Source organism: Bufo bufo, chromosome 2 (genome assembly GCF_905171765.1).
Source record: "Bufo bufo chromosome 2, aBufBuf1.1, whole genome shotgun sequence".
Lineage (NCBI taxonomy): Eukaryota > Metazoa > Chordata > Amphibia > Anura > Bufonidae > Bufo > Bufo bufo.
This window is the reverse complement of record NC_053390.1, coordinates 717,506,344-717,533,975: the sequence shown is the minus strand read 5'-3', so window position 1 is coordinate 717,533,975 and position 27,632 is coordinate 717,506,344. Positions and strand designations below refer to the sequence as shown.

Genomic DNA, 27,632 nt, shown 5'->3' with positions numbered 1-27,632 from the left:
CAAAAATGTTCTATGGCAGTCAATGAACTCTGAAAAAGAAAAGGATCATTTGTTTGGGACTGATGGATAATGACGCTTGTGAGGAATGTGAAAAAGAAACATTCTTGGGGCTTTCATGGAAGATGGCAATTTAGAGAGAGGTTCCTAAAACCATCACTTTACAAGCTAAGCATGAGGTGATCAGATTCCAGGAGTGTGTTGTATAAGAAGAAATAGAGAGACAAGAAAAACTTGCTAAACCAACAGTCGGCTTGCTTCAGCTCATTTCCAGATGACAACCCCATCAAAGTTTTACATCAATATAAAAAAAGATGTAACCTCATGCAATCTACACCTTTTATTGTCTTAATGTTCTAGCACCATGGACATTATTTGCAGGCTATAGGTAACTGATTCCCTGGCACACCTCATAAGCTACACAATGACAAACCAAAACAACATGAGGACTCCAGATACTTCAAACAGAAATAAGAAATATGCGTAATTAAAAAAATATAATTCTATTAACATAGCTTCGGAAGCATATTAAGGTAGTTGGACAGCCCCTGTCTATATGCCCTGTTAAAGGGGTTTTCTGGAATTTCGATAAGGATGACCTCAGGATAGGTCAAAAGTGTGTCATCAGTGGGGCTCACTTCAATTGGGCTGAGGGTGATATCACGCTTTGCAATGTATGGCGCTGTGCTTGTTAGGCATGGAGAAGGCCATGGCGCTCACATGAGCACCGGTGCCTTCTCAAACAGCTGATTGGCGGGGGGTCACGGGTGTCGGACCCCCACCGATCAGATACCGATGACCTATCCTGAGGATAGGTCATTAGTATCAAAATCCCAGAAAAAACTCCTTTAAGGTATATGGACATCACCTAGAGACTTCCCCTGCTTAATGAGCAAGTGGTAATAAGCAGTTGCTGTTGATTGGCAGATTCGAGCCATACCATGTAATCCTACCTGCAGGTGAAATGGTCAGGTGACTGCAACTTCACCCGGCAAAATGTGCTCTTTGACAGGAGTCTTGAGAACCAGTGCCATGGAGAACAGGTCGCCACTGTTGCTCTCATCTTAAAGTTGTGTCCTTCTGCCTCTCAGAGGACATGCTGAGCACATGATAAGAAAGTGAGGCAGTGTTACTGTAATTGCACTTGCTCAGTTTCTCCTGAGAAGATTTTGCAGCTTCAGAAGCAGACCACTCACCACACCAGGGATCCTTCCACATACCCAGAGAAACAGAGAGAAGCAAGACTAAAGCATGTGTGTCCATCTAGGCACATTTACAGAGGTGGACACAGAAAGGTTGCTCAATAGAAACAGCAGGTGGCGATATACTAACATTATTACTGAAATATCCAAGGTTATGGCCATTTTTTAAATAAGTAAATATAAAAAAAAATGTATAACAATGAGCTGGATTTAACTATATGGACATTGTTTTTCACAGCTACTTTTAAGGGGTTATCTGTGATGAGAAAACTCCTTTAAAGGGATAAAGGCAAGCAGCATAATATTACTTACGCCAACCTACCAGGCTTTAAATGGCTAAAATGAGCAGCACTACTGGTTTTCTTTACACTATTTTTTATACCTAGGCCATGTCCTAAAGAGAAATCCTCTGCACCTAGCTTGACGAAGATGTTTGACTTTCTGTAAACAGGGCATGGCTTTGTAGGAAAAGGGATGTAGCCTTAGATGCAACATTTTGCAGCAAAATTGTACCACAATTCTAGAGCAAACTAAGCCAACCGTTGGTATAAAGTTAGACAAAGTGGCTATCCCTGCACCAGGTTTATGATCTGACATGAGCCAATGTGTATTTAGACAGCCTGTCTGAGATTGTATAAATGTATATGATTAGGAAATCTGCCACTTAAGGCTACATCCGTTCCGCAATTTTTCTGTCCGCATCCGTTGCGCCGTGCCGCGGCCCCGCAAAATAAAATAGAACATGTCCTATTCTTGTTCGCTATTGCGGACAATAATAGGTATTTTCTATGATGGCCGCGACATGTGCGGTCTGCAAATTGCGGAACGCACATGGGCCGGTACCCGTGTTTTGCGGATCCGCAAAACAGAACGTTCGTGTGACTGTAGCCTAAGTTGGATTTACACGTACAGAGGTGAAGCCGATTATTGGGAAGGAAGCGTTCCTTCCCAACAACCGGCTGCTCGTTCAGTGGGGGTGAAGCACTGAATTTACATGCAGTGATCACCTCCCCAGTATGAGAACAAGCAATCGCCTGCCTAGAAACGATAATTTATTTGCAAGCACTAATGACAGCTTCACCTGATGAACTCGGGTGATCGGCTGCACCTTTAGACGGGCAGATTGTCGGGAATGAGCGTTCACAGGAACAGTCGTTCCCGATAATCTGTCCGAATATTGGGCCGTGTAAATCCACCTTTAGAATGTAGGATATTGGGTAAAAAAAAAGCTATCCACTTTGTGAAGGGAGCCAAAATGACTGTACAGTATGCAGGGTGAAACAGCTGCCAGGACTTTTTTATGCGTGTTACGGAGCACTAGTGAAGTGATACTATAAAATTATATACCGGTGTGTGTATATATATATATATATATAGACTTACCTAAAGAATTATTAGGAACACCATACTAATACGGTGTTGGACCCCCTTTTGCCTTCAGAACTGCCTTAATTCCACGTGGCATTGATTCAACAAGGTGCTGATAGCATTCTTTAGAAATGTTGGCCCATATTGATAGGATAGCATCTTGCAGTTGATGGAGATTTGAGGGATGCACATCCAGGGCACGAAGCTCCCGTTCCACCACATCCCAAAGATGCTCTATTGGGTTGAGATCTGGTGACTGTGGGGGCCATTTTAGTACAGTGAACTCATTGTCATGTTCAAGAAACCAATTTGAAATGATTCGAGCTTTGTGACATGGTGCATTATCCTGCTGGAAGTAGCCATCAGAGGATGGATACATGTTCTCATTCTGTTTACGCCAAATTCGGACTCTACCATTTGAATGTCTCAACAGAAATCGAGACTCATCAGACCAGGCAACATTTTTCCAGTCTTAAACAGTCCAATTTTGGTGAGCTCATGCAAATTGTAGCCTCTTTTTCCTATTTGTAGTGGAGATGAGTGGTACCCGGTGGGGTCTTCTGCTGTTGTAGCCCATCCGCCTCAAGGTTGTGCGTGTTGTGGCTTCACAAATGCTTTGCTGCATACCTCGGTTGTAACGAGTGGTTATTTCAGTCAACGTTGCTCTTCTATCAGCTTGAATCAGTCGGCCCATTCTCCTCTGACCTCTAGCATCCACAAGGCATTTTCGCCCACAGGACTGCCGCATACTGGATGTTTTTCCCTTTTCACACCATTCTTTGTAAACCCTAGAAATGGTTGTGCGTGAAAATCCCAGTAACTGAGCAGATTGTGAAATACTCAGACCGGCCCGTCTGGCACCAACAACCATGCCACGCTCAAAATTGCTTAAATCACCTTTCTTTCCCATTCTGACATTCAGTTTGGAGTTCAGGAGATTGTCTTGACCAGGACCACCCCCCTAAATGCATTGAAGCAACTGCCATGTGATTGGTTGCCTAGATAATTGCATTAATGAGAAATAGAACAGGTGTTCCTAATAATTCTTTAGGTGAGTGTAATATATATATATTATTTTTATTTTTTTGTGACCATCATGGATTCGTCAATAGGTCATTAATATAATATTGTGGGGGTTCAACTCCCAATTAACCCACGATCAGCTGTCTAAAGAGGCTGCATTGCTTTGATGAGAGCTGTGGCCTCCTCAGAGCTTACCAAGCACAGCACCATGCATTGTATAGAGCAGGGCTGGCCAACCTGCGGCTCTCCAGCTGTTGTAAAACTACAATTCCCACCATGCCCTGCTGTAGGCTGATAGCTATAGGTTGTCTGGGCATGCTGGGAGTTGTAGTTTTGCAACAGCTTGAGAGCCGCAGGTTGGCCATCCCTGGTATAGAGATTGTGCTTGGGATTGTAGCTCAGGCTTAAATAGGACTGAGCTGAACCTAGGCCATTTGACCGATGATGAATGTGACGTCGCAGGCCTAGGAAGAGGCTGTAGCGCTCACTTGAGCTCTGCATCCTTGTCAAACAGTTGATCAGCAGGGTTGCTGGGAGTTGGACCCCCACCGTAAGATAATGATGGCCTATCCTGAGATAAGGTCATCAGTGCTGAACTCCAGGAAAACCTCTTTAATAAGAAGCCTTCCTAACCAAGTGGACCCAGGCGGATCATCTAATCCAGTGGTGGTGAACCTATGGCACGGGTGCCAGAGGTGGCACTCGGAGCCCTCCCTGTGGGCACCCGCGCTCTGGAAAAAGTCTATGCCTTAGACTTTTCCTGCGATTCATCAGCGAAGGGCGCACTATGAATGGCACAGGCAGCACACTGAATGTAGGCAGGCTATTATAGCTAAATGATAAAGTATATGGAAGATATACTATATTGGTATTTAGATTACATTGCCGTGTTGGCACTTTGCGATAAATAAGTGGGTTTTGGGTTGCAGTTTGGGCACTCGGTCTCTAAAAGGTTCACTGATCTAATCTATTTCTCTGTTTTATTGCACTCCTTGGCTTAGCACTATAGGAAAATTTGACGAATGTCCTAATGTAAGGACATCTGTCTCTGTGAAAGTTAAGTAAGGAGTCAGAGTTATGTTTTAGATTTTTTGGTTTCTGTATTTCTAATACTACACAGTTGTACACAAATACTCCTGTTAAGATGACAATAAAGCAGATTCAATAAGCTAAATGTGGTAGCATTCTGCTGCGGTAAATACTTTAGGCCAGATTTATTATGCAGTTGAGACTCTTTTTGCATCCCGCTGGGCAAGGGCTGTGGTTTACAGGAAAATGGGTTTGACCTAGTGGAAGGGAGCGTAGTTTAAAACAGGTCCGTCATAGCAAAATTGTGGCTCAGCAAATTGGTCTAAAGTAAGCCAACCAAGAGGCGGCATAAAGGTAGGCAAAAGTGTCTAAAGATCCACCAAACTGTGAGCCACTGTGATAGATTTGGCACATCTAGTCCAGTTCTAAGCTGTTTAAATTTAATGCAAAATGACTCAATTTGTCCCAAGGTTTACTAAGTCAAGAAGGATTTCCTGCTCAAGACATTGCTTGTTGAACGTCTGTAACTTTTTAAGATGTTTGGTCTGTTTAGTATTCCCTCTATATAGTTTATAGATATGAAGCAGCACAGCAGAGAGATTTACATCTCATACACGATTGTCGTTTGCTTCTATTTGTTTATCGAAGTCCCTCAAAAAGCTGTAATTCATTAAGTAATGATTTGTACAGCACCACAAAGGAATTTTTTACGGACATACAAAAATCCTAATCATTTAATTGAATTGTGCTGACAGTATGAAAAAAGATCTGTAGGTATGCTTGGTGCCTACTATGCAGACAAATGACTCGGTGTGGAGAGATGATATTAGAGTTGCTGTTTCTCAGTAGAGTATTCCCTCAGATTCCCCCCAGCCAACACGGCTTCCTACAAAATACTAACTCCGACCAACTGCAGAGTCTCAGGGATAAGCATTTAAAAGCAAGGCACACCCATATTCAGCTATCTACACAGATATTGTGCATAAAATGAATAGAATGAAAGGTATAATGATGTAAGCGGCAGGATTCATATATGTTTCTGTAAGGTTTAATATGCATTTGTACAATTGAGTATTTTTGTTATTTGAATCCCATCCATTTTGTAGTATGAAGATATTCTCAGTGTTTCCAAAATTATAATTTTTTTTTTTTTAGCTATTCTATATATACACACACACACGTGTTATTTTCAGTAGTATAGAAAGTCTAGAGTCTTAAATTATTATTGGTCAACATTGGTCTCAATGAAATTAGAATATGTTAGCTTTTTATGTTTTTTTTTTATTTATTTCCAGCTACAAGAAATATTCAGAAAGAAAAATGAGAAGAAAGAACGGAAAGGAGAAGAGGAGAAGTGTGCGCAACTGGTAACATGTTTAATATCGCTCTGCTGATAACTTTCTCCAACTTTTGAATAGGAAGTCTGTAAAGAAAAATTATTTTTAGCCCTTTCGTAGAAATTTCTACGATTTGAAAATCCGTTGCATTCATTTGTTTCATGGCAACTTGTGGATTTCTGCAAGCCCTGTTTAGATGAATGGGACGGTCGCAGACATTCCTGCAACATATTCATCACATGCCGCAACCTTGGACCTGTATCACAAATTCACAGGAACTTAGCCTACTCTGACCCCGGCCTGTTACTGACTACATGTTTGCCTGTTCTTTTGGTGCCTTGCATCTGTCTTTCTGACCCCCATCGGTCCGCTGTCAACCATGCCGATACTACTCCATGTGGTAGCGGTCTGGTGACTCCCCGCAGCAAAGTCCAGATCCCTGTGTTGGGGTTAAAGGGTGAAAACCAGGGAGTCGCCAGTATAGGTTTCAAAGTCAAAACGGTTGGTGGACACAGTGGTTGCAAACTCACTGCCATAACACACTGTAATAAATTTGGCTTATCTAGAGTAGTTCTAAGCAGCTTAAATTTAAGACAATATTTAATCTGCCCCAATGTTTGCTAGGTCAAGAAGGATTTCATACTCGCAACAGTGTTCAAGGAACATCTGTACTATTTTTTTAAATTTCTTTTTTAATTATATTTTGATCCATTTAGTATTCCTCGTATATTAACATATAAAACAGCACAGCAGAGAGATTTACTTCACATACATGGTTGTCGGTTCCTTAGCGTTGTACGTCATGATTATAATTATTATGTGGAAACCTGCAGTCATGGAATTTGTTGCACATTGTTTTTCCAAAATTTTGTTTGCTTAAAGTACAATAGGACAGATGTGTTATCTCAGATGGGATTAGCATTTATGCTCCAGCTATTTTCTACAGTAGGAAACGCCAAATAAAAACCTTTCATTTGGTGGAGCAAACATTGAAAAGCTGCAGTAGATTTTTTTTTTTCTTGCCCCAAACAACCCTTCTTCCATTCTTAGTGTTATAATTAACAATAGTAATTCCAGTAGATTCTCTAAAAATATAGTAACCCTTTTGACCAGATGGTAACACAGTTATGCCATGGTGTATAAGGTTCCCAGTAGTATCAATAGTCACAGAATCCACAGAATATTCCATAATGGATAGGATAGGCTCAGATCTCACATACAGAGGATGGGGGTCCTTTCCATAAACATTTGTGACATTGAATCATTGGAGAGTGGCAGTGCTTGTGTTTGTCTCTCTCCTTTCTGGGGATACTATATTTCCTTATGGAGAGTACCTAATTGGCGTAAGGAGTCTTATAGGCCAGGCGTAGCTCTTAGCAAGCTCTGCCTCTAATGGCACTAGATGTAAGGTAGCTATGCTATAAGTCAATGTTTGACCCTTTAAAGGGTTTCTATCACTTGGTATCACATATTTAGGTGTCAGACACTAGCGATCCGCTAGTGTCTGCTCTAACAAACCATCCTAATATGATAGGCTTTGGGGCAGCCGTTTTGCTAAAATAACAACTTATATATATATGCTAATGAGCCTCTAGGTGCTATGGGGGCGTCATTAGCACCTAGAGGCTCCGTCTACCTTCATAAACTGTCGCCGCCCAGCGCGTCCCTCCAGCCCGCCCATCTCCTGCTGAATGCGATCCTCTCCGTGCGCGTCTCTGTACTGCGCATGCGCAGTGAATGTCTGACCGCTTCCCTGCTCAGACATCTCCACTGCGCCTGTTCCTCGGAGCACTATGATGTCATCGGCGCAGGCGCAGTGGAGATGTCTGAGCAGGGAAGCGGTCAGACATTCACTGCGCATGCGCAGAACAGAGACGCGCACGGAGAGGATCACATTCAGCAGGAGATGGGCGGGCTGGAGGGACGCGCTGGGCGGCGGCAGTTTTTGAAGGTAGACGGAGCCTCTAGGTGCTAATGACGCCCCCATAGCACCTAGAGGCTCATTAGCATATAGATATAAGTTGTTATTTTAGCAAAACGGCTGCCCCAAAACCTATCATATTAGGATGGTTTGTTAGAGCAGACACTAGCGGATCGCTAGTGTCTGACACCTAAATATGTCATACGAAGTGATAGAAACCCTTTAAACAGGCCTTGAGACATGACTTGGATAATAACTAAGCCAGCATCTCATCTGTAGAAAGCTGTCTCTGGGTGATTGTCCCTCATCAGTGCAGAGCAGAGTACTGGCTTAACTGGATGAGAGGCGTAGGTCAGTATTCAGGAGATACTATGTGTCTTTCTCATGAATTCCATGTTGTGGCAACATCGTATTTCAGTGATGTTTGACCGCCGCCTTAAAGGGAATCTGTCACTAGCAATTTACCAAAAAAATGTTTTCATGAATCCATGTTTAACAGAGTACCTTTTTTCCATCGGTCTTGTTCTTTTGATTGTCCGTCTTGTCATTTCTTAAAAAAATCGATTCTTATGATGTGTAAATGACGCTGTAAGGAGCCCAGAGGGGCGTTCTTCTTTCTCCACGGTGCCCAGGAACGCCCCTCTGAAGTGCCGTGCCCGCCTAAATTTGAAATCTAATAACGCCTCCAAGTTCATCTAAATCCCCTCCCAGAGGCGAGGCTAAGTGCTCAACAACGCCCCCTCCTCAGCGCCGCGCTCTGCGGCAAACACCCCGATCCTCCTCTCGCCGGCATCCCAATCCCCGCGCAGGCGCAGTGCCGACAGTCATCTTATCATAGCCCAGGAAATCGCCGACACTGCGCCTGCGCGGGGATTGGGATGCCGGCGAGAGGAGGATCGGGGTGTTTGCCGCAGAGCGCGGCGCTGAGGAGGGGGCGTTGTTGAGCACTTAGCCTCGCCTCTGGGAGGGGATTTAGATGAACTTGGAGGCGTTATTAGATTTCAAATTTAGGCGGGCACGGCACTTCAGAGGGGCGTTCCTGGGCACCGTGGAGAAAGAAGAACGCCCCTCTGGGCTCCTTACAGCGTCATTTACACATCATAAGAATCGATTTTTTGAAGAAATGACAAGACGGACAATCAAAAGAACAAGACCGATGGAAAAAAGGTACTCTGTTAAACATGGATTCATGAAAACATTTTTTTGGTAAATTGCTAGTGACAGATTCCCTTTAAATTGGCAAATGGGGGTTACAGGACACCCATTCTGCCATTGGATCACTGACTTAAGTATCATACTGAAGTGAGCGAATAGCAGAATGGTCCATTGCTTGAATATGCAAATGCCAAAGGAGCTTACCGTAGAGGTGGGTTTAGTGCTAAATATGAGATTACATATTTGTATGTTGCCTTCTTACATACAAATCAAAGCAGCCGACACATATTAGCTATAAGGTGTACAGTAAGTTTACAACAAAACATAGCCTTATAAAGCCTCGGAAACTGTGTGAACCATTGATATAGGTATAGCACACATACTGTAGGGATTGAAGGCATAGAAAAGTGTGAAATGTATCATCGAAAAACCAGTCCATACAAGTGCTCTTGCCAATTGGGTTTCTGTGGGGGTTTCTGTTTGAGACCACCCAGCATTTGTGAACCAGCTGAGCACTACAGCAATTAGCTGATGCTTAACCTCTTCAGGACACATGACGTGCCGGTACGTCATGTTGTCCTGGTACTTAAGGACACATGACGTACCGGTACGTCATGTATGGTTCCGATCACCGGCGGGCGGTGATCGGAACCCGGTGCCTGCTCAAATCATTGAGCAGGCACCTTGGCTAGGTCCTGTGACCCCCCCCCCATGTCGGCGATCGCAGCAAACCGCAGGTCAATTCAGACCTGCGGTTTGCTGCGTTTCCGGGTTATTCGGGTCTCTGGGGACCCGATAACCCGGAACAGGATGGTGATCGGTGGTGTGATTTTACCCCACCAATCACCATCCTGCGATCCTGAGAGGTGATGTGACATCACCTCTCAGGATCGCCTCTGATTGGTTGGTGGGCGGGCCGGCGGGAGATTCAAATGTTGCCAGCGCTCCTCTCCTCCTCCTTTTGTGTCCCGGAGCGGAGGAGAGAGGAGAGCTTCCTGCATGTCGTCGTCGATCTGAGACAGCATCACCCCATCTGTGCCCCAGCACCCATCCTTGCCCACCAGGACCCGATCTGTGCCCCAGCACCCCCCATCTGATTAGCAGGTAATTAGGGAAAGGTTGGGCTAGGCAGGGATAATAAAGGGAAAGTTAGTGTGAAAAAAACTTTTATTGCATCACCCTAAGTAGGGTGTCTGGGGTCTGCAGCCGAGATGAGGACATTTTGGGGCCTCGTGCTGCATATGGGCCTAGTCAAGAAACCTAGTGTCAGGCATTACTGGAGTGGGGACGTCCTCTACCGGGCCCCACTTTACAGTACGGCCATGACACGCTCCCGGTTTGAGGCCATCCGGAAATGCCTGCATTATTCAGATAATGCAGCATGTCCCCCCCCCCCCCCCCCCGAGGTGATCCTGCCCATCCTGCCTAGTCATCGATCACTTTGGGGCCAAATTTGTACAGGCCTATGTACCTGGAAGGGAGGTCGCGGTTGATGAGTCTCTCATTGCGTTCAAGGGGAGACTCATTTTCCGCCAGTATGTTCCCTCAAAGCGGGCGAGGTATGGCGTGAAGCTATACAAACTTTGTGAGAGTACCTCAGGGTACACTTAAAGGTTTCGTGTGTACGAGGGGCGAGATTCCCGTATTCAACCCTCAGAATGCCCCCCCCCCACTCTGGGTGTTACCGGGAAACTTGTGTGGGACCTTATGCACCCACTGCTAGATAAGGGTTACCACCTTTACGTGGATAACTTTTATACTAGTATTCCCTTGTTCCAGTCCCTTGCCGCCAGATCCACGTCTGCTTGTGGGACCGTGCGGAAAAATCAACGCGGCCTCCCTACCCTCCCCCCCCAGGTACCTATCCCCAGGCGTGAGACCCGTGCCCTTACCACTGGAAACCTGTTGCTGGTCAGGTATAAGGACAAGAGGGATGTCCTTGTACTGTCCACAATTCATGGTAAAGGCATCACCCCTGTCCCTGTGCGAGGTACCGCGGCAACGGTCCTCAAGACCGATTATATTGTCGACTACAATTGGTATATGGGAGGAGTTGATCTCTCTGATCAAGTCCTCAAGCCATATAATGCCATGCGCAAAACCCGGGCATGGTACAAAAAAGTTGCGGTCTACTTGGTGCAGGTTGCCATGTACAACTCTTTTGTGCTGTCCCGGAGCGCTGGCAACACAGGGACATTCCTTCAGTTCTATGAGGCAGTCCTCAAGGCCCTGATTTTTTCGGACCGGGAAAGAGCAGGCCGGAGTACCTCGGGAACTGGAGGCGCCCGGATCGTCCCTGGCCAACACTTTCCAGGTGTGGTCCCCCATACTGGAAAGAAGGGACGAACCCAAAAAAGGTGCAAAGTGTGTCACAGGAGGGGGATACGGAAGGACACCACTACTCAATGTGACACGTGCCCCGATCATCCGGGCCTCTGCATTATTGGTTGCTTCAGGGAGTATCACACTTCCATGGAGTACTAAATTTATATCCCAATTTAGCCACTGACATCAAATAAAAAAACTGGTTCTCAGACTTGAGACACCCAAATAAATTGTAAAAGCTAAAATAATTAAATAAAAGTATACAAATTAGGTATCTCCGCGTCGGTAATAATCTCCTCTATAAAAATACCCCATGACCCAACCCCCAAGATTAACACGGTCCAAAAAAAAACTGTGCAAAAAAGATTTTTTTTTGTCACCTTACATAACAAAAAGTTTAATAGCTAGCGATCAAAAAGTCATATAGCCCCCAAAATAGTGCCAATAAAACCGTCCTCTCATCCCGCAAAAAATGAGCCCCCACATAAGATAATCGGCTAACAAAAAAAAATGACAGACTTCAGAGATACAAAAAAATTTTTGGGGTATTAAAAAGGATAATATAGTCTAAAACCTAAATAATTGTAAAAAAAAAGTAGACTTATTAGGTATCGCCGCGTCCGTAAGAATCTCCTCTATAAAAATACCCCATGACCCAACCCCCAAGATTAACACGGTCCAAAAAAAAAAACTGTGCAAAAAAAGATTTTTTTTTGTCACCTTACATAACAAAAAGTTTAATAGCAAGTGATCAAAAAGTCATATAGCCCCCAAAATAGTGCCAATAAAGCCGTCCTCTCATCCCACAAAAAATGAGCCCCCATATAAGATAATCGGCTAAAAAACAAAAAAAATAATGACTCAGACTTTAGAGATACAAAAAAACATTTTGTATCAAAAAGGATAATATAGTCTAAAACCTAAATAATTGTAAAGAAAGTAGACTTATTAGGTATCGCCGCATCCGTAAGAATCTCCTCTATAAAAATACCCCATGACCTAACCCCCCAGATTAACACGGTCCAAAAAAAAATTTTCAAACGTGCCAAAACAGCTATTTCTGGCACTTTTCCATTTCAATCTGTTTTTTCCGGTAACAAAGCAAGGGTTAACAACCAAACAATATTTATTACCCTGATACTGCAGTTTACAGAAACGCCACATTTGTGGTCGTAAACTGCTGTATCACTAAAAGGCATGGCGCAAAAGGAAAGGACCGACATGGTTTCTGGAAGGCCGATTTTGATTCCCAGTGGACTGTTATTTTATTTTTTTATTTTTTTGAGAATAATCTACCCACAACTTCCAAGACCACCCCATAACCTCTCCCTCTACAAACATATGGTATATCCATAAAAGTAGTACAGCATCTAGTGATCGGAAGCTTGGAAGAAACTTGTAAAGGCCAAAATAATGGTCCTTTTATACATAGCCCCCACAGTGTAACTAGTGCCCATAAGTGGAGGTTATGTAATCTCTTAGTAATCTCTCTGAAGAACTTCTACATGGTAATTGTAGGTGAAGCAACCAGTATTATCGTATTGTGGAACCATTGATGTATATCCTCTTTTACTCTTATTGGAGCTATTTTATATAAGATAAGTTTATTGTTATTGTGTCCTTCTCGGCTAGTCTGAGTGAAGACTGAAATAATTGGGAAATTCTGTCATGATAATTAGAATGAAAACTGCTCCATGGTAAATTGTGCACCATCTGTCTGTTCTCTATGGTCTGTAAATACTGAGAGATGTGCATGCCTTAACCTATTCTGTTTGTCTTCTTCTCTTTTATCTTGCTGTTCACAACTTGACTCTGAAATGTGACACTTCACTTGGGCCTTGTTGGTGTATGTAAGCGTCTACAACTTTATGGATACCTTGCAACAACTAACGGTGTATGTACTTTAACAAGCAATGTGCAAGTCTTTCTTATGTCCCTGCTTACAGCTGCTCTTGCTATGATAAACTCACGTTTTACCAGTATTACTGATGGTGGATCTGTTCATATTTTAGGATGGCTAATAATGCTGGTTAGATTTAGCCACTTGCTTGCATTTTTGTATTTTTCTAAGACTAACTTCTAGATGATAGTCTTCTATGTACATTGTACAGGTCAACAGAAACGCTCTGTAACTTAAAGAGGACCTTTCACTAGAATAGAAAATGTAAACTAAGCATACATACATGGAGAGCGGCGCCCAGGGATCTCCCTGCACTTACTATTATCCCTGGACGCCGCTCCGTTCGCCCGGTATAGCCTCCGGTATCTTCAACAGTTCGGCTCCACTCAGGGGAACCTGACGGCGTCTCCTTCTCCCAGGCTTTAGCGCTGGCCAATCGAAGCGCTCAGCTCAAAAAAAAAACTCTCAGGCTATGAGCTGAGCGCTTCGATTGGCCAGCGATACAGCATGGGAGAAGGTGACGCCGGCAGGCTCAACTGGGTGGAGCCGAATATATGAAGATACCGGAGGCTATACCGGGAGAACGGAGCGGTGCCCAGGTATAACAGTAAGTGCAGGGAGATCCCTGGGCGCCGCTTAGTTTACATTTTCTATTCTAGTGAAAGGTCCTCTTTAAAGACGTTTTCCAGGCTCCTGATATTGATGACCTATCCTCAGGACACCCCCACTGATCAGTTGTTCGCTGCACCCTCTGGTGGTGGAAAGTTGAATGGAACAGGAAGCACAGCTCCAAAGTGTAGTGGTCATGCTTGGTTACTGCAGCTCAGCTACCACTGAAGTGAAGGAAGCTGAGCTGCAGTAACTTCGCACAACCACTGTTCTTTGAACAAAGCTGTGCTTCCTGTTCCATTCATGGTTCTTGTTCTAGCACTGAAGGCTTCATGGAATAGCTGATAGGTGGGGGTGCAGGGTGTTGGACCCTCACTGATTAGAAATTAATGAACCATCCTCAAAATTAGGTTATTAATATCAGGAGCCTGGAAAACGCCTTTAACCCGAGAGAGAATATATATATAACCTTGAGAAAGTATTAGCAGTTTGTGGGGCGCACCTAGGCAGATTTTTCAGACAATCTGTGACATCTCAAACAAGCGAGAGGGACCATGTAATATACCTTCCATCCCAGATTACACAACAAGTTAAACAGAAGCTGTCAAACTGTTTTCATCATTGGTTGTTGGTCAGTGGCCAGTGTCATAGAAAACGGATCCGTCCCTATTGACTTACATTGTGTGTCAGAACGGATCCGTTTGGCTCAGTTTCAGGCAGCGTTTTGGTGTCCGCCTCCAAAGCGGAATGGAGACTGAACGGAAGCAAACGGATGCATTCTGAGCAGATCCTTTACCATTCAGAATTAATTAGGGCAAAATTGATCCGTTTTGGACCGCTTGTGAGAGCCCTGAACGGATCTCACAAACAGAAAGCCAAAACGCCAGTGTGAAAGTAGCCTTACATTTGCGTTGGAGTATACAGGAATAAAATGCTTCTCAGTGCAGTACAGTACACATGAGAGCAGCATTGTAATCTTCACTTAAAGGGGTTGTTACTAAAGTGAAATGTAACAAACCCGACCACCAAGTTGCCCAGAAAGAGCGGAGCAGGCCGGCGCTATGCTGTTTCAGTAACTTTGTTTTTTTTTAAACTGCTCAGAATATTATGAAATAATAAAACAAGTCCTACTCAACTTACTGATCCTCCGCAGCTCCGGTTCCAACGCTCCCCAACCCCTGCTGGTCTATGCTGGCGACATTCAGACACAAACATGTGGCTACTGCAGCCAGTGATTGTGTGACTGCTGCTGTGGACACATTTCTGGAGGTCAGAATACAGAGGCCAGCGGGGGAAACGGGAAGCACCATATCAGGGATCGATGAGTATAAGTATAAGGTGACTTTAACTTCTTTTATTTTTTTTATAGTATTCTAAGTAGTTTTCAAAAGCAAATTTGACCTGTTTGGACAACCCCTTTAATGTTCAGGGATAATCTCCAGGTTCTGACCCTAATCTCTAGATGATCAAACAATTAGGACTATTTTATAGAAGTTATAAACTTCATTAACGTTCACTTTCTTACATTACCATCCGAGTCATACACCATTTATTCCAATTGTTCCAATTGAAATGTTACCAAAGCCCCTCTTAGTACTTGGTAGTGACAACTCCACCTGAAAGCGTCTGTAAATGCCCGCTGCCTGCTGCTGCACGTTCCCCAGATGTCAAAAGTTAGTGTTGTTTTCTTTCCTTTTTCTCTTGTCACTGGAGCGTTCCTTACAGTCCACTTTTAAGTGTTTTTGAGATCGGTAGTTAATGACGATATGTCAATATTTTTACTGTTGCTAATTACTTGTTATTTTTGTTCGGCAGAGCTCTCCTCATTCAGAATGACATCAGTAGAATAGGACATGTCTGTCTTGTTGCTTTTCCCATAGGACCTTTATTTATGTTATGATTGTGGTACAGTACCCGCATTCCTACTGAATCACTACTGTATATGGGGTATATATGCACACTAAAAACACTCCTACAGATAGTCAACATGATGATACACTTAATGATAAATCATCTCAAATGTTATGTCCTCGAGACAATGGGAAAGGCTGGATCGGTCACCTGTAGAGTAAAATACCTAAACAACAGGCAAAGAAATCAACCAGCCTTTCAGCAAATAAAGCCTACTCCTGTTATAACGCAAGGTTATTAAATAGGTTGTCTGGATGATTTATTTTTTAAAAGGCACAGAATTCTGAAAAAATAACACAAAAGTAATACCTCGCTGATCCCCAACCACTCCTGATCCGAAGATTCTCAAATCCTCTGCAGGTCTCTGCTTCCCGGTTCCCTTCGACAGACAGAAAATGACTGCTCAACCAATCACAGGCCTCAGTGGTGACCCACCTCAGCCAGTGATTGGCTGGGCGGTCATTTCCTGTGTGTCAAGAGAGACCAGGAAGCAGAAACTGGTAGAGAATTTGGGAATCCTTACAGCAGTAGTGATGGGGGATCAGTCAGGTAAGGCTACTTTCACACTTGCGTTGTTCTTTTCCGGCATAGAGTTCTGTCACAGGGGCTCTATACCGGAAAATAACTGATCAGGTATGTCCCCATGCATTCTGAATGGAGAGTAATCCGTTCAGTTTGCATCAGTATGTCTTCAGTTCAGTCGTTTTGACTGATCAGGCAAAAGAGAAAACCGTAGCATGCTACGGTTTTATCTCCGGCTAAAAAAACTGAAGACTTGCCTGAATGCCGGATCAGGCATTTTTTCCCATAGGAATGTATTAGTGCCGGATCCGGCATTCAGAATACCGGAATGCCGGATCCGTCCTTCCGGTATGCGCATGCGCAGACTGAAAAAAAGGTGAAAAAATAAATGCCGGATCCGTTTTTGCCGGATGACACCGGAAAGACGGATCCGGCATTTCAATGCATTTTTTCGACTGATCAGGCATTTTTAAGACTGATCAGGATCCTGATCAGTCTTACTAATGCCATCAGTTAGCATACATTTTGCCTGATCCGGCAGGCAGTTCCGGCGACGGAACTGCTTGCCGGATCTCTCTGCCGCAAGTGTGAAAGTAGCCTAAGTATGACTTTGTATGACAACATTCTGAGACTGTAAAAAATAGAAATCTCCCAGACAATGCCATTAATTACAGCAACTTAAAATTAGTTCCATTCATCTGAATGGGGTTGTTGGGGCGACAGCAAGTAAATGGATTCCTGCAAGTCTCATTCAAGCGAATGGAACTGATTTTCAGTCGCAGAAATGTCTACAACAAAAATCTGCCACACGTGAAGGCATCCTTATATTCCTAATGGCCAGTCTTACCAGAGTATTGCTCACTGTTCAATACAGGTCATGGAGATCCTAATCTGATATACTCAGTACACACATAAGGTAATTGGTGATTTACACCACATAGAAGGCAGCCATTATGCTACTTAAACTACCCACTTCCTTAGGGCTCATGCACATCACCATTGTCAGCCGGTGCCCGTATTGCATTCCGCAAACAGCGGGTCCGCAATATACAGGCACTGGCCGTTTGTGCACTGCATCTCAGATGCAGACCCATTCACTTTAATAGGTCCGCAATCCAGAAGGTGCGGTGCAGATTGGAGGCATGGAACCCCACAGAAGCACTCCATAGTTTTCTGTCTGTGCCTCCGCACCGCAAAAAGTAGTGCATGTACTACTTTTTTGCAGTGCGGACCATCAGATGCAGATCGCGGACCCCGTTCAAGTAAATGGGTCCTGCGTCTGCATACAGCGGCCCCACGATCGGTGCCTGTGCATTTTGCAGTCCGCAGAACGGGCACGGCCAGCACACGTTCATGTGCATGAGCCCTTAAAGGGGTTATCGCATGATTAATGTAAAAAATGACAATCAGACATCATATAGTACATTAGAATCTCTTTCTAACAAAGCTAGAACCAGCCCTGTACCTCACATGGATCCAGAGATCTCCCCATTCATTGCTCCAATTGTTCTGCTAGCTTTATTTCAGGATGGCAGCTGAGGGGTTGTGTCCTTCCTCAGGGGGTATGTCCTTCCGGCTCTTTCCCTGTAACTGTCACAGCTTGTAACAAAACATACTGTATGGCTGGTGACAGTTGAAGATTTAAACCAAGCACATGTGACCACCTCAGTGAGGGGAACAAGATATAAGGAAAAGAACGAACAGCAGGTGGCGCTGTACAGATACATTTTATTGAATAACTCAGTGGCTATAGTACATTTTTAATTAAATAGAATTACAAAAGTATTCAGATCCAGGTGCTGGTTTAAAAAATGTAGAAATTATTTTCCTGGAACAATCCCTTTAAGGACCCCAGTAATACTCACAAAAGAAGAACCATTAACAGATTCTATATTAAAGCCCTTAGTATGTTTTACTTTCTTTAATCAGCCGTGGAAATTACAAGCTCCCCGTGAGAAGCTCTTTACAGCATATAGCCCCATGACAACACTTACTGCCTTCCCTGAGGACAGTTATTATTGATACCCAGAAACAGGAGAATATTGCCGTAAAAGACACATTAGTTTAGCTACAAACAGAAAAAAACACGAACTTCATCCCCAATAAGGAATCCTTTATATTAGCAATTCAATAGGCTTCTTTGTGATCATATAGTAGATACATTGCACCCTTCAACTTTCCCAGTGCTTGTAAGTAGCTACAAAGTGGTGTTCAGTGCCACCGTATCATGTAGTTGTCAGAAAGCCAGAGCGCTAATGTGAATGCCTTTTGTTTCCATACCGCTCGCTTCTGGCTTCTCTTTACTGATGTCATACAACTGCATTCAAGCCAAGGCTTTAACTCTGCTCCATATCCTGCATTGTAATACTGAATCTCTGGATTGTCTTCTGCAATTTACATTTCTCCTCAGTCTACTGAATACTTAAAAATATCTATTTCTTATGGCCATCAATGTACAACTTCGAACATTTTGTAGTTAGTCTTGCTACATGTTTAGCACCAAGAGCCTTGTATCAAGCGCGTCTAGCACTAAAGACTTAAAGGGGTTGTCTCACTTCAACAAATAGCATTTATTATGTAGAGAAAGTTAAAGGGGTTCTGCAATTTGTTTTTGACCGGTGGGGGTCCAAGACCCCGGACCCCCGCTGATCAGCTGTTTGAGAAGGCAGCGGCGCTCCAGGAGCGCCGCGGCCTTCTCACTGTTTACCGCTGGCCCAGTGACGTCACGACTAGTATCAACTGGCCTGGGCGGGGCTAAGCTCAATTCACGTGAACGGAGCTTAGCCCCGCCCAGGCCAGTTGATACTAGTCGTGACGTCACTGGGCCAGTGGTAAACAGTAAGAAGATCGCGGTGCTACTGCCAGCGCCACTTCCTTCTCAAACAGCTGATCGTCGGGGGTCCCGGGTGTTGGACCCCCGTCGATCAGATGCTGATGATCTATCCAGAGGATAGATCATCAGTTAAAACAAACTGTAGAACCCCTTTAATACAAGGCACTTCCTAATATATTGTGATTGTCCATATTGTTTCCTTTGCTGGCTTTATTCATTTTTCCATCATATTATTCACTGCTCATATCCAGGGGTTATGACCACCACTCCAGTTCAGTTATAAGGTGGCCGGAGAGCCAGAGAGCCCAGTGCTTTTTCCTATAGTGTACAAGCACGACCACAGCTACTGGATTACAAGGTGGTCGTAACCCCTGAATACGAGCAGTGAATAATGTGATAGAAAAATAAATCCAGCCAGCAAAGGAGGCATTTGGGATAATAACAATATATTAGTAAGTGCCTTGTATTAACTTTCTCTACATGATAAATGTAATTTGCTGAAGTGACACAACCCCTTCAAATGACTGATACACTAGAACATACAATAAGTATCTACATTTTTTACTATGTGATCTACTTTTTATGTGACTAGCACCGGCTCCTCTACATTCAGTGTATGTGTGGCAGAAAAGCTCCTTCACATACATCAAAAGTATTCATAGTGGATTATTCACCCAATAAATGACAAAAGACCGTCTTTTTGACATAAATTTCTTTTAACTATAGGTCTATTCAGAGCTATCATGGGAGTTTATAAGTGATGTAAGCCAGTGTTGGACTCTTCCATCTGAGGCATACAGTGGGAATGTTCCTTACATATATACTCAAAGGAATGCTCAACCATCATGTAACATAGTACATAAGGCTGAAAAAAGACATTTGTCCATCCAGTTCGGCCTGTTATCCTGCAAGTTGATCCAGAGGAAGGGAAATAAAACTTGTGAGGTAGAAGCCAATTTTCCCCACTTTAGGGGAATAAAAAATTCCTTCCCCACTCCAATCATGCAATCAGAATAACTCCCTGGATCAACGACCCCTCTCTAGAAGCTATAGCCTGTAATATTATTACACTCCAGAAATGCATCCAGGCCCCTCTTGAACTTTTGTTGAATGGAAGTTTCTATATAATTCACTTATTCCCCTCTCAACAGAAAAGGAAGGTGACCCAAACATAACCCCATGAGAAGGTATTTTCCCCACTTTTGTGTTAAAGCCAGTAGGTAGATAGCCTGGTGGCCTAACATTGAAATCTACTGGTCCCTGTACCGAGTCCTACCAGTTAGGCTTCGTTCACATCACCGTTCAGCCTTTCCGTTCGCATGCTCCGTTTAGGAGCAGGAGAACGGAAAGGACGGAGAAGGCACATAACTGAGCCAAACGGAGCCTAAGCACCCCATAGACTATAATGGGGTCCGTTATCTTTCCGCTCAGAAGATGATTTTGGAGCAGAGACAAAAGTTGTGCATGCAGGACTTTTGTCTCCGCTTCAAAATCATCTTCTGAGCGGAAACATAACGGACCCCATTATAGTCTATGGGGTCCTAAGGGCTCCGTTTGGCTCAGTTATGCGCCTTCTCCGTAAACGGAGCAGGAAAACGGAAAGGCTGAACGGTGATGTGAACAAAACCTTAATCAGTGCAATATGCTTCATCAGAATCCTTTAAATTGAAGAGGTGCAAACACCAAATTTTGGGGGGAATTGGCATAAATGAAGGATACAGAGCCATAGCAAAAATCAAAATGGCACTGTTGTTCTAGTGCTGATTCACTCTCTGCATAGGAAAGCCCATTACATGCCCCCATACCCCCTGTCAGCCCCTTTCTTGATTTCCAGAGTGTGGTTTTCCAATACCTATAGAGTAGGAGAGTTAAGACCAACCCAGTAGCCCCCATACTGTCTGATCAATGATTTAATGAAGGTACATTCTCAGTTTTTTTTAGACAAAAGTGTTAAAATGTATTTTTGTTCATTTTCCTTTAATCTCATTTTTACTGTAAAATATTTTACCTGACCTCACAATTGCTGCTACTGATCCCACTAACACAGTACTTACCCCAGCACATTTGCCGTGTTTCCACATTCTTTTTTCCCAGGCTCTGACTAATCTTGTTACATAACATGCATGCTTTTCTCTCTCTTTTGTACGGGAGGGAATATAGTACAATGCCGACTTTTCATACATTTCCATAGAGCTTCTCATGTTTGAGATACCTGTGGAAATAACTGATCAAACAAAAGACTATTTCATATGACTCTCCATCCATCACTAGGTTTTTACATACAGATCCATCGATAGGGGCCATAGATGTGACTGCTGTTATTTGCGCTATTCAGAGTAGTATAATGTAATACATTTATGTTCTGTGGCCAGAAATGTGATCATTCCTAAAACAGTTACATTAAGCATATTTTATGTTAAAAAACATACACTTCATACTATTAGTCTTTAGAAGCCTATGTAGAAGTAGTGTTTAATACACAAATAATGAAAATACATGCAAGGACTCTTGTAGAATAGGACTGAACTATGCATATGAAATGTTTCCACATACTTGAAAGCTACTGGAGTCCCTTAAAGGGGTTCTCTGGGAATTAAGAAAATGAAAATACTTACATATAACTTTTTTTATAAATATATTCCCACATACCTTTCATTAGTTATAATGGCTCGTTTTGTCTGGGAGCAATCACTAGGAGAAATAAAATGACCTCCGTCCTATTAGTACACACAACACCTGTCCTAATCACACAGGAGGACAAGTTACTTCAGATCACTGAGATAAAGATCTGCCTCATCCTCCCCTCTGCCCTGCTTGTCAGGGATTATGATCCTGAATACAGTTTAATATGATCTTCATCTGAATCTCTATAGGAATGGAGTTCATGAGGAGACATGAAGTAAAGAGAGGACAAACAGGACAGACTGTGGTAATGGAGACTACATACAAGTGCTGCTGCTTATTAGCCACCTCCACCCTCATCTCTGTACTTTGTCTCCTCATGAACTCCATTCCTACAGAGATTCAGCTGAAGATCTTATCGGCTGTATTCAGGATCCTAATCTCTGACAAGTAGAGCAGAGAGGACAATGAGGCAGCTCTTTATTTACCTCAGTGATCTGAAGTAACTTGTCCTGCTGTGTGATTAGGACAGGTTTTGTGTGTACTAATAGGACGGCGGCTATTTTATTTCCCCTGATAATTGCTCCCTAGACAAAACGAGCCATTATACTGTAGCGAATGAAAGGAATTTGGGAATATATTTATAATAAAGTAATATTTAAGTATTTTCAGTAATTTAATTTTCTTAATTCCCGGAGAACCCCTTTAAAGATATCTCCAGCTAAACTAATTAAACTGTTAGATACTTGTACAAGGATTGTACCTGAGTATGAAGGGATCTTGTACAGCTTTCCTTCCACAATCAGAACCGGATGAAGCTAAGGCTATTCACCTCACTGTGCTCCTGATACCATCAGAACTGGCTTGAGATGACACCAGGGACATCAGCCAATCCAGAGTTAGCATGTTTAGGCTATGGGCACCATGACATCTGAGCAGCTCTACCTGTGTCACTACAATAGGGTTATTTGCATACAGCACATAGTGTGTATCCTCTCACATACAGCTAACCAGAGACAGACAAGACCAATCAGAATGCAGATAACTTCCCCCACTACCCCAGAGCAGTGTGTATCCTCTCACATACATCTAACCAGAGACAGACAAGATCAATCAGAATGCAGATAACCTCCAACATTACCCCAGAGCAGTGTGTATCCTCTCACATACAGCTAACCAAAGACAGACAAGACCAATCAGAATGCAGATAACCCTTTCCCACTACCCCAGAGCAGTGTGTATCCTCTCACATACAGCTAACCAGAGACAGACAAGATCAATCAGAATGCAGATAACCTTCCCCACTACCCCAGAGCAGTGTGTATCCTCTCATATACAGATAACCAGAGACAGAAAAGACCAATCAGAGTGCAGATAACTTCCCCCCACTACCCCAGAGCAGTGTGTATCCTCTCACATACAGCTAAGGCTACTTTCGCACCCGCGTTTGTTGCGGATCTGTCATGGATCTGCACAGACGGATCTGTTCAGATAATACAACTGTCTGCATCCGTTCAGAATGGATCCGTTTGTATTATCTTTAACATAGCCAAGACGGATCCGTCTTGAACACCATTGAAAGTCAATGGAGGACGGATCCATTTTCTATTGTGCCAGATTGTGTCATAGAAAACGGATCCATCCCCATTGACTTACATTGTGTGTCAGAACGGATCCGTTTGGCTCAGTTTCATCAGACGGACACCAAAACACTGCAACTAGCGTTTTGGTGTCCGCCTCCAAAGCGGAATCGAGACTGAACTGATGTATTCTGAGCGGATCCTTTTCCATTCAGAATACATTAGAATACAAACTGAACGGATCTCACAAACGGAAAGCCAAAACGCGAGTGTGAAAGTAGCCTAACCAGAGACAAGCCCTGCAATTACATGAAATCAGTAAGCATTTGTATTAGTCTCTTAATAGTCACATTAAAATGTTTTTTAGGAACCATTTTGGGGTATATATAGTGTATTAAATAACTTTTATTATTTTATTTTTAGGGTGAAAGATAAAAAAACAACAATTTTTACATTTTTCATTACTATACCATTAAGGTATAAAAAATTAAACAGCAGTTACATTTTAACCTACCTTGCATCATGGGACTATAGCTTTGTTGTTAAATGAATGAATTATATGGACAGTAATTTATAAACTTTTATACTCCATATTAGCAACACTTTTTATAAATGTATATACCGTATATATCACTAACATATTCCACATCGGTGTACTTAGATAATTATCACATCAGGCCCTGTCCTCATTCTCTCACAATCTGAATTCCAGATTAAGTTATCAGTGGAGGGGGGACACCACAGTGCGGGGAGCAAACCTATACAAACATGGGGAGAACATGCAAACCCCAGACAGATATTGCATTTGGTGTATGTGTGCTGGTGTGAAATGTAGTAATATTGCAGTTACTGTACTATGTTTTGATATGTACTATGCTGACCTATATTACAATGTCATTTGCATGTTTGATAGAATAGGGATTATGAGGATGATGCATTTGATTTCTAATCCTTACACATTGTACTATTTTGAAGTTGAATATGTCTGTATTTCCAAGTATTTCTGCTTCTTACAACTTCTGCAGGTATATAAAACAGATGCACAAGATCATGTCTCCAGGAGCTATTGGGATACAATAAGACGTGGCACAAGCCAAGCCCTCTTTTCGGACCTTGCAGAGGTACAAATAAGCCTCTGGTCCGATACACATTAGATTTCATTAGAATGTCATTACCCCGCATCCCCTGTGTCACATTTGAATGCTAGTTTGCACTTTTTATGCATGTGACTGTTGGCTCCTTCTCTTGCTTTTTCTTCACTGTTATGTGTGTATGTAACGTATTCATCATTTATGGTTTATGTCTTGATTTTGTGCTAGTTTGAATGTCCTATAATTATATTCAGGGAAGTCAGAAGATATGTCAGTACTGAGTTCAAGCCCCAGGAGTTATAATGTACCCTCCACATTGTATAGAACCAAGGCCTAATACAGTTTATAATCAATGATTATATTCTATACGCTCATTTACTTAAAATATTAATTATAGGGGTTGTCTCACTTCAGTAAGTGGTATTTATCATGTAGAGAAAGTTAAAGGGGTTCTGCACTTTCATTTAACTGATGATCTTCCTCTGGATAGATCATCAGCTTCTGATCGGCGGGGGTCCGACACCCGGGACCCCCGCCGATCAGCTGTTTGAGAAGACAGCGGTGCGGTATGTTCAGACATAGTATTTTGGGCGCAGCTTCAGTGACAAAAACCGCGCCGTATCTGCTCTGAAGCCACCTCCTGTTTTTTTTCAATGTGAAGCCACGGCACAGTTCATGCAGCTGAGGGTTTTTGCTGTGCAGTTTTCAAGACTATGCCAAGAACGTACAGGTCGCGGTCACCGCACGGATCCCTCATAAAGCTGCAGCTGGAGCCCACTTGCGGTTTAGCTCCATTCAGTTGAGTGGGTCACCGTGAAAACCCACTGCAGCACAGTGCAGCAGTTTCTGCCATGGGATACTGCGACAAAATCCTCCTTGTGAACTTACCCTAAAGCCTCTTTGCCAGTGTTGATGATTTCAGAGCTGAAATCTCCCACCATTCCTCTCTGACTTTCTGTATACAGTATCCTCTAGAGCAGTGTTGGCAAACCTTTTAGAGACCGAGTGTCCAAGCTGCAACCCAAAATCTGCGTATTTATCACAAACTGCCAACACGGCAATATAAACTGAATACTGAAGTTTTAGTCAGGACACTATGGGCGGGCCTTTTTTTCATACTAGGCCACGCCTCTAACTCCGCCCAAAGCATAATTACTGACTCTGTCAGAACTGCAGCAGCTGGGGATCGGTTAGGTGAGTATAAGTGCCTTTATTTTTTTACAGCATGTGGAGCCCCTGGGACAATTTTTCACTTGCTCTTCAATATCCATTTAAATATTCGCACACGTAATTCATGGTATTATAGATATTTTAAGGTCTAAATTGCACCAAATAATGAAGTTATGGCCTAATATACAGGTAGGAACCATACAGATAGTTTAGTAAGGAGCAATTTAGTAAATGTATTAATGCACATATATGCACTAATTCTCCAGGTCAAAATGAGGGACATTTAAAAGGGTTGCATCATCATAGACAATGGGGGCATATCACTAGGATATGCCCCCATTGTCTTATAGGTGCGGGTCCCGCACCTATATAGAGAACGGAGTCCTGCAAGGTGGTGACTGGAAGACTCCAGTCCAGCCACCACCAAGCCAACTCACCATAGAAGTGAATGGGAGCGTACCGCGCATGCGCAGCCCCGCTCCCATTTATTTCTATGGGGCCGACGGAAATAGCCGAGCCAGCGCTCGGCTATTTTCGCCAGCCCCATAGAAAATGAATGGAGGGCGGCTGCGCTTTCGCAGTACGCCCTTCTTCACTTGCAGGGCTCCATTCTCGATATAGGTGCAGGTACCAGTGGTGGGACCCGCATCTATAAGACAATGGGGGCATATTCTAGCGATAGGCCCCCATTGTCCATGATGAGACAACCCCTTTAAGGATCAAAGAGGGACATGGGTCCAAAAGAGGGACACTTGGGAGGTATGCAGAAACATAAAATGGCTCCACAGTAATTTGGGCCATGGCGATGACCTATGTATTATACTGCCCTGTATATAGATTCCATATACAGGGCAGTATAATACATAGGTCATAGTCTCCTTACATACATCCTCCATATACAGGGCAGTATAATACATAGCTCATCCCCTTCTAAGCATCATCCACATCTATATATATATATAGGGCAGTGTAATATATAGCTCATCACCTCCTGACAACATCCATATATACATCATCCATATACAAGGCATATTACATAGCTCATCATCTCTTTACATAAATCCTCCAATGGAGGACCTCCATAATATGGAGTCTGTATACAGGGCTGAGGCCTACCTACGTCGACCTGTATGGGAGTCCACCGCGCGCTGAGGCTGCAGGGGGAAGGGCGGGAGCCAGAAGCGCAGCACAGTTTCTTTCTGACGTTAGCACTCCTTCTTGCACACGGCTATGTTGCAGATGGCCCACACAGATCTAGTGGAGGGAGGGCGCACCACCAGCCAGGACGCGTCACGGTGACTCACATTTAAAGAGCAGACTGGCCGGATCCCAGATTGCCAGTCTGGGTCAGCCTGCCTATAATCCTGCCCCGTGCGTGTGCCCGCAGAAAGGGCTCTGAGTGCCCCTCTGGCACGCGTGCCACAGGTTCGCCACCACTGCCCTAGAGATTGCATATTGAGAAGTGTCACTTTTAATCCAGGCATATGATGTTTGGAAACCCAACTCTCCCAGTGCACTCTCCGAGCTCAGCTCAGCTGTATAGATCGTGTCAGTTGACAAGCTTGCTGACTGTTGCCAGTGACTGCCCGTGGTGAATGCAGCCCTGGACTATAATGTGGGCTGTAACTCGGGATCGGTGCAACATAAGTTTGACTTTTGGGCCAACTTTTGCAAAAAGCGATATATGTGATAAATGTATTCGACGAGTGTTTAGAAAAGGTGGTATGGTGAAGTGGACCAGGTTTATAAATGGAGTGCACAATATAATTGGTGTAAGGTACACAAGCCAAGGGTTGGTCTAAGTAAGAGAAAGCTGTCTACAGCCTGCATCATTGTAATAAGTCTAACACCGCTTCTGCTAGTCTGGTTTAGTTTTCTCATAACGGATCCGTCTCGTTTCCGTTATGCATGGGAGTCCTGCATAACGGAAACAGGACGGATCTGTTATGCAGGTCATAGACTTCTATTATGACGGAATGCCTCTAAAGGCATTCCGTCATAGAATTGCATTATAGTCCGTGGTAACGGAATCCATAA

General features: G+C 43.4%; 1 protein-coding gene across 3 annotated transcripts in view; it reads left to right on the top strand.

Annotated features, from left to right (window-relative positions):
* MICU3 (mitochondrial calcium uptake family member 3) overlaps positions 1–27,632 on the top strand; it is a 193,284-nt gene that overhangs the window by 124,019 nt on the left and 41,633 nt on the right. For 2 of the 3 annotated variants that reach the window (XM_040418799.1, XM_040418797.1), the window contains exons 7-9: positions 5,915–5,986; positions 13,213–13,251; positions 24,360–24,455. In XM_040418799.1, coding sequence (XP_040274733.1) covers positions 5,915–5,986; positions 13,213–13,251; positions 24,360–24,455 — 207 coding nt within the window. The remainder of the gene's footprint in view (positions 1–5,914; positions 5,987–13,212; positions 13,252–24,359; positions 24,456–27,632) is intronic. The other variant, XM_040418798.1, reaches the window with a different exon arrangement.